The 15,544-nt window shown below is 31.5% G+C and overlaps 1 protein-coding gene across 2 annotated transcripts in view; it reads right to left on the minus strand.

The window, feature by feature from the left end:
* Positions 1-15,544, minus strand: part of LOC111046954 (tyrosine-protein phosphatase 99A) — a 119,860-nt gene that overhangs the window by 81,451 nt on the left and 22,865 nt on the right. For both annotated transcript variants that reach the window (XM_039441626.1, XM_022332608.2), the window contains exons 9-12: positions 11,488-11,767; positions 10,651-10,822; positions 8,648-8,784; positions 6,861-7,114 (exon numbers count right to left, since the gene is read on the minus strand). In XM_039441626.1, coding sequence (XP_039297560.1) covers positions 6,861-7,114; positions 8,648-8,784; positions 10,651-10,822; positions 11,488-11,767 — 843 coding nt within the window. The remainder of the gene's footprint in view (positions 1-6,860; positions 7,115-8,647; positions 8,785-10,650; positions 10,823-11,487; positions 11,768-15,544) is intronic.

Consider the following 15,544-nt stretch of genomic DNA (forward strand, 5'->3'; position numbering starts at 1 on the left):
GGTCAGAACAAGTGAACAAAACTTGTAAAAAGGTATTCTCAGCCATGCATGCATTGAAGAAAATGCACGATATTCTCCCTAGAAACATTAAATTATTATTGGTTCAATCTCTCATCTTCCCACATTTAATGTATTGTAATTCTGTTCTTAACGATATGCAAGTCACTCTGAATGATAAACTACAGCGTTGCCAAAATTATTGTCTACGTTTCGTCTACTCTCTCCAACGCCATGATCATATCACCCCAGCCCACATTGCTAGTTCAACATTGAAGCTTCCCAATCAAAGGCTTTTTCGAATAGTCAAGCTTGTTAGAGATATCTTGAAATACGGTAATCCGAACTATTTTAAAGATGATTTCAAATTTGTCTCTGAAGGTAGGAGGATAGATGCTTCACATACTAGAACCGGAGAAAGTACTTTAAGGATACCCAATCATCGAACTACTATTTTCACAAAATCCTTCTTAGTCAGTGCCTGTCGTGCATGGAATGCACTTCCTGTTTCTATCAGGTCCATCGAGAGCCGAGCGAGCTTCATCCTGACTTTAAAAAAACATCTTTTGGAACAAATGACTGAAACTGTCCGGCCCTAGAACGATCACATGACATCCATCCCCCACCCATCCCACAAATACAAACCTTTAAACCTGTTATAGAACGAATTGTATATATAAATATATATATATATATATATATATTATATATATATATATATAATATATATATATATATATTATATATATATATATATATTATATAAACTCATGTTATTTCAATTATCCACTGCATACTGCTGTATATTACTGAAAGTTGATTACCCTGATCTACTTTCAGCCTACTTCATTTTATTAATCAATTATTTGATCTTATCTACCTATATAATTATTTTACTTTATCAATTTTCTGTTTTTTTTCTCTTAAATACTCATATTGATTAAAACTTTTACAATATTTCCATTAATAAATAAATCCTTAGTTTAAATAATGAAATTAACGTTTTGGTAGAGAGTTAGTGGGGAGGATATTTTTAATATTCTTTCCGAAGAATGGACATTGATATGTCCAAAGCTCCGCCAATTTATGTAGATGCATAACAATATAATTATTATCTATAGTTATTATATTACAAATTGCTTTTTCATATCATATACAGTTCAATAATTATTTTCTTAGTCTATATCATGTAGATTCATCTATAATTTTGCTGAATTGTAAGCTATTGTATATAAGTGTATAAGACAGTATATATTGTAATCTACATAAATAGAGTACTCAATCAATCAATCAATCTATCAATCTCTTCTTTATTGAAAAATCAATTTTGAAGATGAAGAAATTCATCAATCGGATTGTTGTCAGACAAACGAAAGTGACCGAAAAGCCACATTCAACTTCAAATTTGTCCAATTTGTTGAGAACCACAAAACGTATTTACAACAGATTTAGTATGGCAGGTAAGACAATAAATAGTAAACGAGATGTTATAGGAAAAACTTTGATTGATTATTGCAAATAAAATGATACTATCAGCAAAATTTGTGGAAATCAAATTTTTCAACGATCTTGATCATACAGTTCAAATATATTTCCATGGCAAGACATTTTTAATATTATTGATTGATTATGAGAAGGTTTGTTTCTTTTTATCCAAATTTTTTCCATCTGTGATTTTCATTAAAGTTATGAAATGCATGTAATTTTTAATTGAAGCAGCTGATTTTTTTAATATAACAATGGTTTTTGCAGTGTGACCGCGTACTAATGTCTCATGTTGCTTGTTGTTCAAGTGTGGGAGCCAACAATAATGAATCTTCAAGCAATTAAAAAAGAAAACAGAATTTACTGTCCTAACTGGAGTCATTGTTGCCTGTTTTTGACCCCTAGCCAACTACAGAGCCATAATTATTTCTACTTGATTCTAAAATATAAATTGGTACAGCTTCTTTTATTCATAAAACTGACGCCTACAACTTTCTTATCATGCTGTAACTCACGCTAGTTTTTTCCAAAGTTAGTTGTTTTACTATTATTTTTTTCAAATATGATAGGTATCAATCAATCAAAATTTTTATTTGTTATCGAACATATTTCTTACAAATAGAGTTGCTATCCATGTATCAGCATTTGGAAACAATATAACATTCAAATAATATATATATATATATATATATATATATATATATATATATATATATATATATATATAATATATATATATATATATATATATATAGATAGATATATATAATTGTGTATATATATATGACAATATCACTCAACAAGATACAATGTAGGAAACTTAATAACAATAATTAACCGAAACAATATAGTAAATAATTAATCAGAAAACCAGTAAAGAATGACTAGGAGAATTATGCATGACTAGAAAAATTAAACCTTGGCTAATGATGATTTATTCTGACCAGCAACCAAACTCTACAACGCACACGTTCATAAAAAATATATTAATTTATAATTATAAAATATAGTGGCAGAAAACTCATTCAGACAAAACATACCAATTTCATTGGAGATTTTCACCATTATCGTATCTATATTCAAGATTATATTTTTAAAAAATATCAGTATTTGATCTTGATACGAGTTATAAGTCCATTATCATGGATTTAATAAATAGAACATTTTTCACATAAATATAAACATTTTCAATCTTTTCTACTGAGAAATTTGACAACAATATCATTATTTTATCTTGATTCTGAACTACATTTTGTATATATTTAATAATGAGTCGAGGTCTAGAACTCTCATAAACCGGGCAAGATAACAAAATATGCTCAAGATCTTCTATTGCGTTTGTATTGCAACTAGGACAACGTTCGGTACAGTTAACTAAATAACACTTTCCTTGCAGAAAAAAAACAATCATTCTTTTCGATGATAACCTTAGTTGTGCTACACATCTTATTTTTTCTATACCGATTCTCATACTCAACTCATCTCCTAATGAAAAATTGGGGTTTATAATTTTGTAAAAAGAATGAGCTTCAGATTCCAGGGATCTATTTATATCCGCAAGCCTAAGTCTATCCCTGAATAAATTTGAAAGGATTTTTTATCTCTGCTCCATCAATATTCTGAAACTCTCTATTATAGTCTTCCCATATTTCCGGACACATATTTCTTAATTGTGAAACCCAATTATTATTGTTTCTTTTTGGTACACCAAGGAGGAACTTTTCTCGAAGAATAGAAAACATTATTGCGGGGTACCTATGAGCTGGCATTCTCTGTATTGCTAATAGCCATTGTAGAGCTCGCCGAAAAACTGTATGCTTGAAGCTGATTGTTGCCGTCTCCAGCCTCAGCATCCAACCTGGCGTACTTCCATGTAACCTCAAAACACGCTTTAAGAATTGATTTTGAATCCTCTCCAGACTATCGCAGTATCCCAGGGACCATGTTTCCGAGCTATATAGGATTACTGGGGAGACTATCGACTCAAAAAGTTTAATTTTTGTGGACCAGGAGTCCGACCTAGCTTTTACCAATATATTGATAAGAGCATCGGTCGCACACGTAGCCTTTTTTAGTAGCCTATGTGAAGCCTCCCTGAATGTCCCTCTACAAGAAAATCAGACTCCCAAGTAGCAGTAGCCGCTGTCTATTTGCAGCCTACATCCTTTATAGTAGAATTTATAATTTTTTGTTGTACCGGCCCCTACTGAAGGAGACTACACTTGTCTTTGCTGTGTTGACCTTGAGTTCAGCTTTCTGACAGTAATCCTCTAAACATGTTATTTTATTTCTGAGGTCAACAGCACTGTCAGCAACAATGACTATATCGTCTGCATAAGCCAGCATCATAACGTCATTATTCTTATCTACTTGTAATCCATGAAGCCCTCTTTCCCGAAAAGATGTCTCAATATCGGATAGGAACAAGGTATTAAGAGCAAAGGTGATAATTGATCCCCCTCCAAAACGCCCCTCGCCACCTTCACACTGGTTTCCTCTTCTCCGTTATCGAGAATTATGGTTGCCTGACCATAAATTGAGCTCATTATTCTAATCAGTTTTGTACTTATGCCTAAAGATCCCAATTTGTACCTTAATTTAGTATGATTGATGGATCCAAATGCGGACTCAAAATCCACGAAAAGTGCAAAGAAAGATCCGTTTACAGTCTAGAAATAGATGTGTGATAGCACTTAGGGTGAATAAATGATCTCTACAACCCCTGTTACATCTAAACCCTGCTTGATGTTCTGGTAGGAGATTACAGCTTTCCACCCACTCCAACAGCCAATGACCTATTGCTGAAGTAAACGTTTTCATTATAGTATTAATTAAAGCAATACATCTATAATTTTTAGGATCTTTTACATCTCCCTTCTTAAACAATTGAAATATCATAATTTTAGCCCACTCTACAGGAGTTTTCTCTTCTCTAATAATACTGTTGAAAAGCCCCTTCAAATAATCTATCCCTTTGTCTGGTAAAGCCTTATAGAATTCATTTAGAATACCATCCTCGCCCGGTGCTTTATTACTTTTAAGATTCTTAATTACTGCAATAATCTCTTCTCTACTGAAATCCACGTCCAAAAAAGGATGTCTTGCGTCTGAAAAATTAAATTCCACAAATTCTCCTTCTAATTTATATTTTTCACGGAAGTGATTGACCCATATCTCTGTCTCTATATTATTACACTTTGGTTTCCTTATCTTGAAATGTTTCACAGATAACCAAAATTCCTTACTCGACCTAACGTTAGATAATCTATCTCTCCATTCATTCTGATAAGCTACCTTCTTCTGTCGAATGAATTCTTTGTACTTTTTCTTCTCTGAAATGAAATTATTCAATATAGTCTCGTTGAAGTTGCTCCTTTTCAGCTTTCTGTATCTTTTTGTCAGCTTCCTCTTCAACTCTCTACATTCCCTATCATACCACGGCTGATTGGTGCTGTGCTTAAAACCTGTTTTCTTTATCATACCTGATTGATGGGCGCAATTCTTTATTATTGATTTCAAAGTTTTGTCGAGTATATTGCAGTTAAATTCTAAATCAAGGGGGAGAGATTCTTCTATTAAATTACAGTACTGTATTTTCCTATCTCCTATCCATTTTAGTTTAGTTTTGAATGTTCTTTCTAGCTCTATTATCCTATTTATAGTGGTTGCTTTTTCAATTTCTATCATTATCGCCATGTGATCGGATGTTAGTAATTCCTCTGTGATTGACATATCTAAGCTGATATTGGCTAGTTGTCTATTAACCCAGATGAGATCTATAGTGCTGTTACCTCTATTACTTAAATAAGTGAATTGAGCAGGACTATCTCCTCGACATCTACCATTTAGTACTATTATAGAGTATTTTTCTAGTAGTCCAACAAGTCTATGTGCATTACTATCAATTACTTTATCTACTGAACTTCTCTCGGTAAAAAGATCTGTATTAATCAAGCTATTATCTTCAACCTGGTTAAGTTCCCCAATACGAGTATTGAAATCACCCCCCCAGTATAAATGGAATTGAGGAAATAAGCAGCTCATGTTTTTCCAGCACTGCTTCCAAACCACATATGCTAGATCTCACTTCATCTGGTTTCATATAAACTAATCCTATCAATAAATCCAAGCTATCCTTCTTAATCTGAACCAACAGAAGAAAATCTGTACTCTCTATTATCTCGTTATATTAGACTTAACAAGCATTAAAACTCACGCTAGTTTTTTCCAAAGTTAGTTGTTTTACTATTATTTTTTTCAAATATGATAGGTAAAAATTATTGTGACTTCAATTATGCATTTGAGATTTGTATGCAGTCCAATATTAATTTGAGACTAATGTAACAGAATATGGTAGGGAAGTGTAATGAAAATAGTAAAATAGAAGTTGAAAACTTCGGTTTCAATAATCTGAGCTGCCCTCTCAAAAAAACAACAGAATAGGAAGAATACTATGAAAAATCATTCCTAGAGATTGTTGTCAAGTGAAATGGTTATACAATATTCAATAATATACTGTACAAGTAAAGGCGAATGATCACAGTAGCTGACAGAGGAAAAATCATTCCACAGGTGTTCGAATGTTGCAACGCAAACAGACGCCTGTCTGTCTGCATATGTCTGCTCAAGTCTGCATACAGACGTTTCATTTTTTCTCCGTCTGTCTGCTGGTGTATGCGTTGGACTTGAGAAGGAAACTTTTTTATTTGATTTTTATTTAAAATAGAACATATTTTTTTATCATTTCAGAGCAGAATGAAATCTTATTCAATTGAAGTGACGAACTTTAAACAAACAAGTCCAATCTGCAAATATAGATTTGAATATATAATGAAGCACTGGAATATTATAATCATCACATTTATCTACACAGAAGACATACATTTTTCATTACCTTTGAAGCATATTCATTGTAAGAAACAGTACAATATTTAACATGATAATACAGTAATAACTGTGAATATAAAATGCAGAGATAACAGTGACTCACACTAAAGATGGTGCGATGTTACTGAGGCTTCTACATTTTACTCTGTAGATAAATTTGATAGTTGAAAATATTCTAGAGCTTGATTATATCGAAATATCACATCTTCAGAAACTGTGTCAGAAATTTGAAGGTAATTGAATCAATAATTTGAATCAGAATGGAGAAGATAAAAAAACCTAGTATTGTCAAGCCTGACAGGAAATAGATCTATGACCTTGAAGATGTGCTAGTTTATAAAGTTGTTACACCTCAACTTGTTCTATTTTAATAAAGTCGAAGAAGTCATAAACCAGAACTATATAAACTATAATAGAGGAGGTTTAAGCAGATGTTAAGGAACTCTATAACCAGGAACTAAAAAATAATTAATGGTTAATTTTTCACTAACTTGTCAACAACAATGATGGGTCCATTTTGGTACTCTAAATGCCACTGATTAACAATATCCAGCAACTGGAGCAGAGCTGGAAGATCGGAGGTGGGAGAAGGTGATTCAATGATGCGAACGGTTAATTCATAGTCATCTTGCAACGACTGAACGGTCACATCTCGTGTCACTGTTCCTTCTTCTATACACTTCACTTTGAAATTTTCACCATCTAATGTGCCTTCATTAGCACGCGGCCAGAATATTCCAAGATCCTGAGAGCAAACGATACATAATTGATTTATAATTTGTAATATGAACACAAAGTTCAATAATATTTTTCATACATATAATACAAGAAATCTAATTATTGTAATAATACAAGCCGACTCTCAAATGACTCATAGTCATGAGGTATGAGTTATGATAAGAATGAATGTAAGGTATGAGTATACCAGTCATATTTTCTACAATAATATTCCCATCCACCAACTACAAATTAATGGAAAGCTACAGTACTATCACCTACAAAGTCTATCTGGTTATTGAGAATCGGTAGGGAGGCTGCAAACAACTAATACAATCCGTGTACGGTATTATACGTTAGCTGAATAACTAGTGTTTCCAATTATTTTTATTTCTCACAATGTTCAACCTTTAGCACTTGACATTAACAACTGAACACTTATGTAAGTTCAACCATGAACAAAAAGGTAGCACAAGAAGATATCACATGGTATTAGGATATCTTATGATACTTTTTGTCTATGGTTTAATGCAATACTTATTTATATAAATTGTGTGATAAATGAAAACAATGAACTCGGCTTAAACTCAAGACTTCGGTCTCTGTTGTGAATATCAACATAATAATGATTTTTTTTACTGATTTGATTGATAATATACCCCAAATACTCTTCAAAAAACAGATGAAAAAAATGTTCATTCAAATTAAAAAAAAAATAAAATAAAATCCGTATGAACTGAGAAGGAAAGCATTCCTTCGAATACATAGCGCACACATTTTTTACAATATTGCTAACGTCAAATTTCAAATAAATGAAGACATGAACTAAATTACAAATGACAATTCCTTCAACTCAAATCACAAATAATATGATTGAATATGGTTTTTATTACTATTGTCAATAGCAAATATAAAAATATCAACAGTATTTATAAATAGCTGCTCACTGTTTCTCCATCCATAATAAAATACTCAGCTAGTGAATAAAAGGTTTTGTTTGCTAGAAGATTTTTCAAATTGCTCTTAAACGTAGTTATTGCTATTGTTCTCAGATAAAATGGAAGCTTGTAGCATATTTTCAGAAAAAATCAATTTGAACTTGTCTGAACTCTCCTGAGTCTGGTATAGGGTACATCAATGTGGTGCATACTTCTTATATTACTATGATGAATATTTTCCCTTTTTCAGAGTACAGATGAAAACTACACATCTTTTACAGTGATAGTCATTAGTTTTAAGAAAGTAGTTTAATATGAAAGGATTATGTATGAAAGATCGGCTTCAAATCATTTATTGATTCTAGTTTTTTTTTTTTAAATAAAATTTGACAATTTCCAAATGGGTCTGATGAGGCCCAAAATTCGACAAAAACAAAATAGCACTGTACATAAACAAAATTTAAAATTATGTAAATATCTGTTGAATTTTGATGCATGTATAATGTAGGATTATGCCTGTTTAATGCAGGTAACATTGGAGATGTATCAATATAGAAATGCAGAAATTAGTTAGCCTTGTTAATCTAGTTTTTTGTTAGCCTATTAGTTAAACTTGAACTTACCGGAGCCACTTCTTCATCAACAGAAGACAGAAGAACTACAGTTTGCGCATTGTGATCCCAAACCATTTGCCAAAAATCCAATACTGTTGATTCTAGTGGATGTTGAGTAACAATGAATTCGCAAAGTTTTTTGTAACCTATAAATAAAATATTAATTTATCAACCAATAGATACTGCTGCAGTTTTTTGTACCATTGAACCAGCATGAAGAAGACACAACAATCTTATCACGTTATTATTTGAATAAATAATATTATTGACAGGAAGATCCTATTGACCGGCTCCTCAAGAGGTTATCTATCCAACTCCAGTAGAAGTAGGGCGTGCTTCTTATCTGAGAGATAGGAAACCAGGACGAGCACAAAGCAAAACTCTTCCTACAATAGAATAAACTCGAATCTCAATTAAGTAAGAGTTCAAATATCAAGAATAATACGTCGATCAAAAGACCAACTTTTCAATTAATTTCAAAATTTAGAAAAAACAAAACATACTAATTATTTTGTATGTACGGTATCTTCTGTAGAACTCAAAATTTCTAATCAAATCAACTTGTAGTCTGATACTCTTCTATTTGTCTTGTTTAATCATTTTACCTGTATTTCAATAACACGAAATGTTTCGACTAAGATGTCAATTTCAAGTGAAAAGGGTCATTTTCAATGTAGAGACTTCAAAATTAGGGCCGAACATGTCGTGTTTATTTTCATTACTAATTTTGGATTTTTATCCCATTATCAAGTGACAAATAAAAGGGTACTATTTGATTTTTAAGGGCTACTAGCGAGTATTCCTGTCGGGGCTACATGAAAGTTTATTTTTAAACTAGTACCCTTTACTATCACTAGTACCCTTAATTTTATCATTTTATTTTCATACACGTCTAGTTTCGGGTATCTATCCAAGTAAAAAATGAATTATCTTGCAATAAGTTAACCACTTAAGTTAACAGCAATCAACTTTTTAGCAGCTGGCTCATTCAAATAGCTTGGGGTAAACCTGACAGCAGACAATAATACCAGTTAAAAAATAGATAATCGAATAATGATGGAGCATAATATTATAATATGCTTATCAAAATATTTAAAAACAGACTAATATCCAGGAAGATAAAGGTGAAAATGTTCATGTTCATGACGTTAATAAGACCATTTGCTATGGAGCTGAAACATGGAATATGAAAAAGCATTGAGGTCATTCAAGAAATATACAGAAGAATGTGGGGACCAAAATGTGACGAAGGAGTGTTAGGAGCCAGATTTAATAGTGAGATGGATGAGGCCATTGGAGCAGCCAATCGCATGGTGCGATTCATAAAAGCCAAAAGGATAGAATGGCTTGGACGCTTAGTGAGAATGAGTGATGAGAGGGTACCATCAGGTCTGCTGGAAGAAGAAAGAGAAAGAGAGGTATATCACAGACTATAAATGGCCGAACGACGTTATTGGTGACCTCCTTGTGCTGGGCTTAGCAAACTGGCGACGGAGTGCACATCAGAGTGACGAATGGAGGCGCTATATAGAGGAGACCAAAGTCCACCAAGGGCTGTAGAGCCGGATAAAGTAAAGTAGCTCATTTCACATTTTCAATTGTTTCATCAATTCAAATAGTAGATTATAATATTCATATTATGAGTAGTAATTATTAAAATTTGAATTTAATTATTTCATTTGATAAAGCTTAACACTACCAATGCCGAAAATCATAACCCAATATTTGATAGAATTTTAAAACTAAAAATATGGAATAATCCAGCTGCTAAAATCGTTAATACTCATCATATTATGAATATCATAATCCAATGATTGACAGAGTAAAAAATTAAAAATATGAAATGAGCTAGCTACTAAAATGTTTATATTATTAATTTGTTTACTGCAAAATAATTAATTTTGTAACTTGGTAATGAGATGAATGCCCAAAACTGGTCGTGTATGAAATAAAATAGAACAATTAACAGTACTAGTGATTCTTTATAAATACTTGTTTTCTATTATACTCACCTAACAGCCAAGAAGCATTAATATAATCACTGCCATCAACCCCTGGTTTTGGTGTTAAATGGACTCTAAAACTTTCCACTGGTAAGTATTCTTCTGAACGATTTTTTGGTAAATTACTAGACTTCCTAGCAGATAACAGATTGTAGTCTTTTGGTTCGAACGAAGTGACCATCTGAAAGAAAATTGAATTGGCAATTTCATTAACACGAATATCAATTGCCAATTCATTTTTAATTTGGATACAAGTTGAACTTGGCTTCATTTTCAATGATAAAATTCATAACTTTTATTATCTTTCATATTTTACATTTTACTATTATATTTGTTGATTGAAATAAAAATTAAATAAATTATATTTGTTGATTCAAATAAGAATTTAGAAATCAGAAATAGTAATATTATTTCACAAGCACTCAAAAAAGCCTATGTTAGTAATACTGCATATTTGTACAATGTGACACCTGTAATTAATTTCTTTTCAATATAAGTTTAGACTTGAAATCAAACCTCGTTGATTTCATAACATGATTTCGATCAAAAAATTATTATTTGAAATCAAAATTGATGCAATTATCACACTGGTTGAATAGTCTGTTGAATGAGAAGAATTCATAGTTTTTCATGACTAAATTAATGACAAAAAATTAACCCAATAATATTGATTGGGATATAAACAAATTTCATGAAAAACCGGTAACAAAAACTCTTAGAAGAAAAGTTTAATTCAAAATTTCAAAATTAAATTTCAGTATGACGATTTACCAATAAAATCACTTTTTAATTATTATTTTTATAGCTCGTATTACTGCAAAGTTGAAAATTAAGATTTGTCCTTACTTTGAAATGAGTCTCCAATTTCCCCCAGTTTTCATTAGAAGGATTTGGATTGGCAATCAGTTGGTTTATACAGTCTGGGGAAAGACCGTTATCACTGCAGACTATGGCTTCTAATAGTGCATCATGAATGAAAATATATTGTTCTTCAGTTTGTACAAGAAAATTTCGTTGTGTGCGAATATGCTGAAGATAGCCAAACACATTCACTTTATTCTTACGATAGATCTGCTTCAGCATAGCATCTAAAACAATGTAGGTACCCGTTCTTCCAACACCGGCACTGAAAATCAAAATAATGTCGAATAATCATCGTGGATGGAAAATGAACAAATAAATAACTATTTCTAGGATTTCGAAAACCATTATCTCTTACAACTATTGCATTTACTAAGATTATACGTATTTATCCGTACATGGCGAGGCACAACAAAAACAGGTCATGGCACTAGAGCTAACTAGATGGGAGAAATTAATAAATTATATCTTCGCTCCAGGTCTGCTCCTGGAAATGTGTGGCTTTCGAAAAGTAAGGTCACGAAAGTTATTATAATCGAAAATTTTTACTTTGGCTGTAGGACATGGCTTTCTATTTTCGCTAGTACTCCCCCTTCCCCCAATACTAAATTACAACATTTCTGAGGAATCATTTCTATTGTTCAGAATTAATTGTAATTGATATGTAATTTTTCATCATTACTCTATAAAACTCCAATTTGCATAATTTGTGAAGAGTGGAAGTAGGGGAGAGTGCGGGAATAAGAGACTTTTTTAAATGTTATGCATGTGTTTAAAATTGTGAATACATTCACAGTTACCTTGAACCTTCCTACATATCATATAAAAATGTCAAAGGATTCAAAAACTTTACCTACCCAAATTCATGTTTTTGCAGAATTTTTTATTTTTCCTAATTTCACTACTTAGTTTGCTCCCAATCTCTTCGTCAAACCTTTTCATAGACTAATAGAGCCTCTTAATCAAATTTTTTTGTTTTTCTTTCAGCTATTTCTGTTATCGTGAAAAAGGCTCTGTTTCTTATTACCCCAATCGAACGAAATGTCAGGGTACCGTAATAAGAAACATAACTGTTATATTTGTAAAAATTGTATTTAATAATTTTTTGTCTTTTGTTATTATTTACAATTTACATTTATTAACAATATATTACAATTTCTATTCCACTTTATTACAACTTTCAATTGTTTTTCTATTATAATTTTCAAGTACAATTTCCATTTCACTTTATTTCAAATTTTCAAGAATAATTTCCAAGTTGAATTTTTAAGTTCAATTTTCAAGTATAATTTCCAACTATATTCTAATAAAGTAATCAACATGTAAATCATGATTTTCTAGTGTTCTACTTACAAATTAAAAGGTTGTAAACAACTTTCGGCCTATAACTTTTTCAACCTAATTTTTGAATAATCATAACTTTGAAATGAATTAAAAGAAAAACCTGAAATTTGGTGGGGCATTAAGGCTCGGCGGGATAGGGACCATGTCCAATTACTATCTCCATAAGCGTAATGTTAATTAGGATTCCATATAACTCTCGGTTGATTTTCATCCGAACGTTCCAGTCAATAACACATTTTGAAGGTATGTTAATTATCTATTTAAGTTGCGAAGTAGAAAATTAATATTTTTTGAGAGAACGTTTATATTCATCTATTAAGTGAGAAACTTTTATGATTTTTTCCTGGCGTTCTTTATGAATATTTTGGAAATTCATCTCGCAACTTGAATTCGTCTTGATGAGTTCTAATGAAATTAATTTTTTCATAAAAATCTACACATCCGTACGGTTTTTAAATGGAATCTAGCGAAGGAGATTTTCGTCTGCAAGCCACTGAAAAATGGAGTTGTTAAACAGAGTACGTTGACAAACCCTTACACGCACGCACAAGCGGTGCGTGACCGCCATCAGTTGTCTGGAGGGGTGCCGTTTCATGGGCTTTGTATCCCTGTAAACAATAGCCCTATTCTTTTTTTGGAGATTTCTAAGTACATTCCTTCAGTATTTCAATATCAATTGTTTATCCTATCGATATTATAGAATACTAATTCACTACTATGTTACACTAGATTATTTTTCGCGATCTGTATTATATGTACCATATCGAACACTCATAAAAATTATTGTATTATTAGTCATGTATTAATAGTCTATTATTGTTTAAGTATTATCCAATCATACAAAAACTAAGAACTCAATATACTCTTGTTGGATTGCAGATTATTCGATGTGTATGATCAAATGTAGACTAATTATTATTTTGATGAATAGTATTCAGATTCAGTTCATGGATGATTTATATTAGAGAATCGAATTCAAAATTCAATCACCTACCGATTGATATCAAAGATTGTCAGGTGAAGAATATTTTTTTGAAAAAACTCCGTAAACATCTTTTAATGGAGGACGACATTAACAAATAATATTTTAATATTGTAGTATAATTGAATTGTAACCTTGTTATTATATAGAGATAAGGAAGCTTATTCTAAATATAGTACAATAGTTTAGAGGTTTCGCTGAAATTCAAAATGTTATTAGTTTTTAAGGCTGATGTTATTCTCGAGAGTTGTGTGTATATATTTAAAAATTATGTTCCCAAACAGGTTTTTACCTTTGGGCTTTATTGTTTTGAAGGATATTTATATATTTTTGTTTTGTAAAATTGTATTGACAATAAATAAGTTTCAAATCAATCAATTTATTTGATATTGAATGTGATAAAAATCTTTATATCGTTATCCAACTATTATAATTGAATTTGAATGATATCTAAAAAATCTTGTACAGTACTTTTTAGACTTAGTAGTTAATTTTTTTCATCTTTTGATGTTTGTATTTCTATACACCTATTTACTGGTATTTATGTAAACTTACTATACCGTATTGTGTTTGCATAAGAATTGTTTGGTATTTTTCGAAGGTCAGCAGTTTCTTGAGATTTATCTCTCCATAAAAAGTGAACGTGAAGTAGGTGACCTATTCCTTTTAAAAAATCACTTGAATACTTTAATATTAATTAATCAACTTACCATCATTATGAAATATTAGTAAAACTGATTAACACATATTTTAACATAGTTGGATGAATTTTGCCCTATGTTTAATATGCCCCACCCATAGATATTATCATATTATTATGCTATGATCGCAATTTGCTCCTTGAATTGCAGATTCATTATATGACTGAAATCAACAGTAGGCTAATTTTTTTTATTCATGATATTCAAAATCAATTTATAATTAATTCGAAGTGAAATATATTTCATTTGTTTGTATGATTCAACTAATAACCTGTATTCTATAGAAAAACGATCAAGTGGTCATGCAGAAATAAAAATCATTATACGTTTCTATAAGTTTCTACATTTTATTCAACGATAATGTTCACCTTATATCTAAGAGATTCACTTTAAACTGTCAGCATTAGTTAGAAGGGAACAGCATTGATGCTATTCAGAGGTATGCTGACACACATCCGAGCTACTCTATGGTGGCATTCATCTTAAACTGTCAGCATTAATTGAACGAGAACAGCATCGATACCATTCACGAGGTATGCTGACACTCACCCAATCTGCTCTATAGTGAGATTCTCTCTAAAATGTCAGCATTAGTTGAACGTGACGAGCTTTGATGTTATTCAAAGGTACGCTGACGCACAACCAAGCAGCTTCAAAGTGAGACACTGTCAGCATTAGTTAAAGGTGAAACATTGATGTAATTCATAAGGAATGCTGACTGTTGAATGTGAACTACACTATAGAGTACCTGAGTCGGTCAGCATTGACTGAATGGAATGCATAGATGTTATTCATAAGGAGTGCTGACAGTGGAAAGTGAATCTTCTCACAGTAAGTGTCTCTATAAACATTTTTAGGCCAGTTCCTAAACCTACAACAATCAATTAGTTACGGAAGCCTGTAACTGTGAATAGATTTTTCATTAGGGGAGAGTTCTTTCCCCTGTTAGTGAAAAACTGACACATCCTCTCTCTCTAGCATTCTCACTCCTCACACTCACACAAACACACATGCC

Source organism: Nilaparvata lugens, chromosome X (genome assembly GCF_014356525.2).
Source record: "Nilaparvata lugens isolate BPH chromosome X, ASM1435652v1, whole genome shotgun sequence".
Classification (NCBI taxonomy): Eukaryota; Metazoa; Arthropoda; class Insecta; order Hemiptera; family Delphacidae; genus Nilaparvata; species Nilaparvata lugens.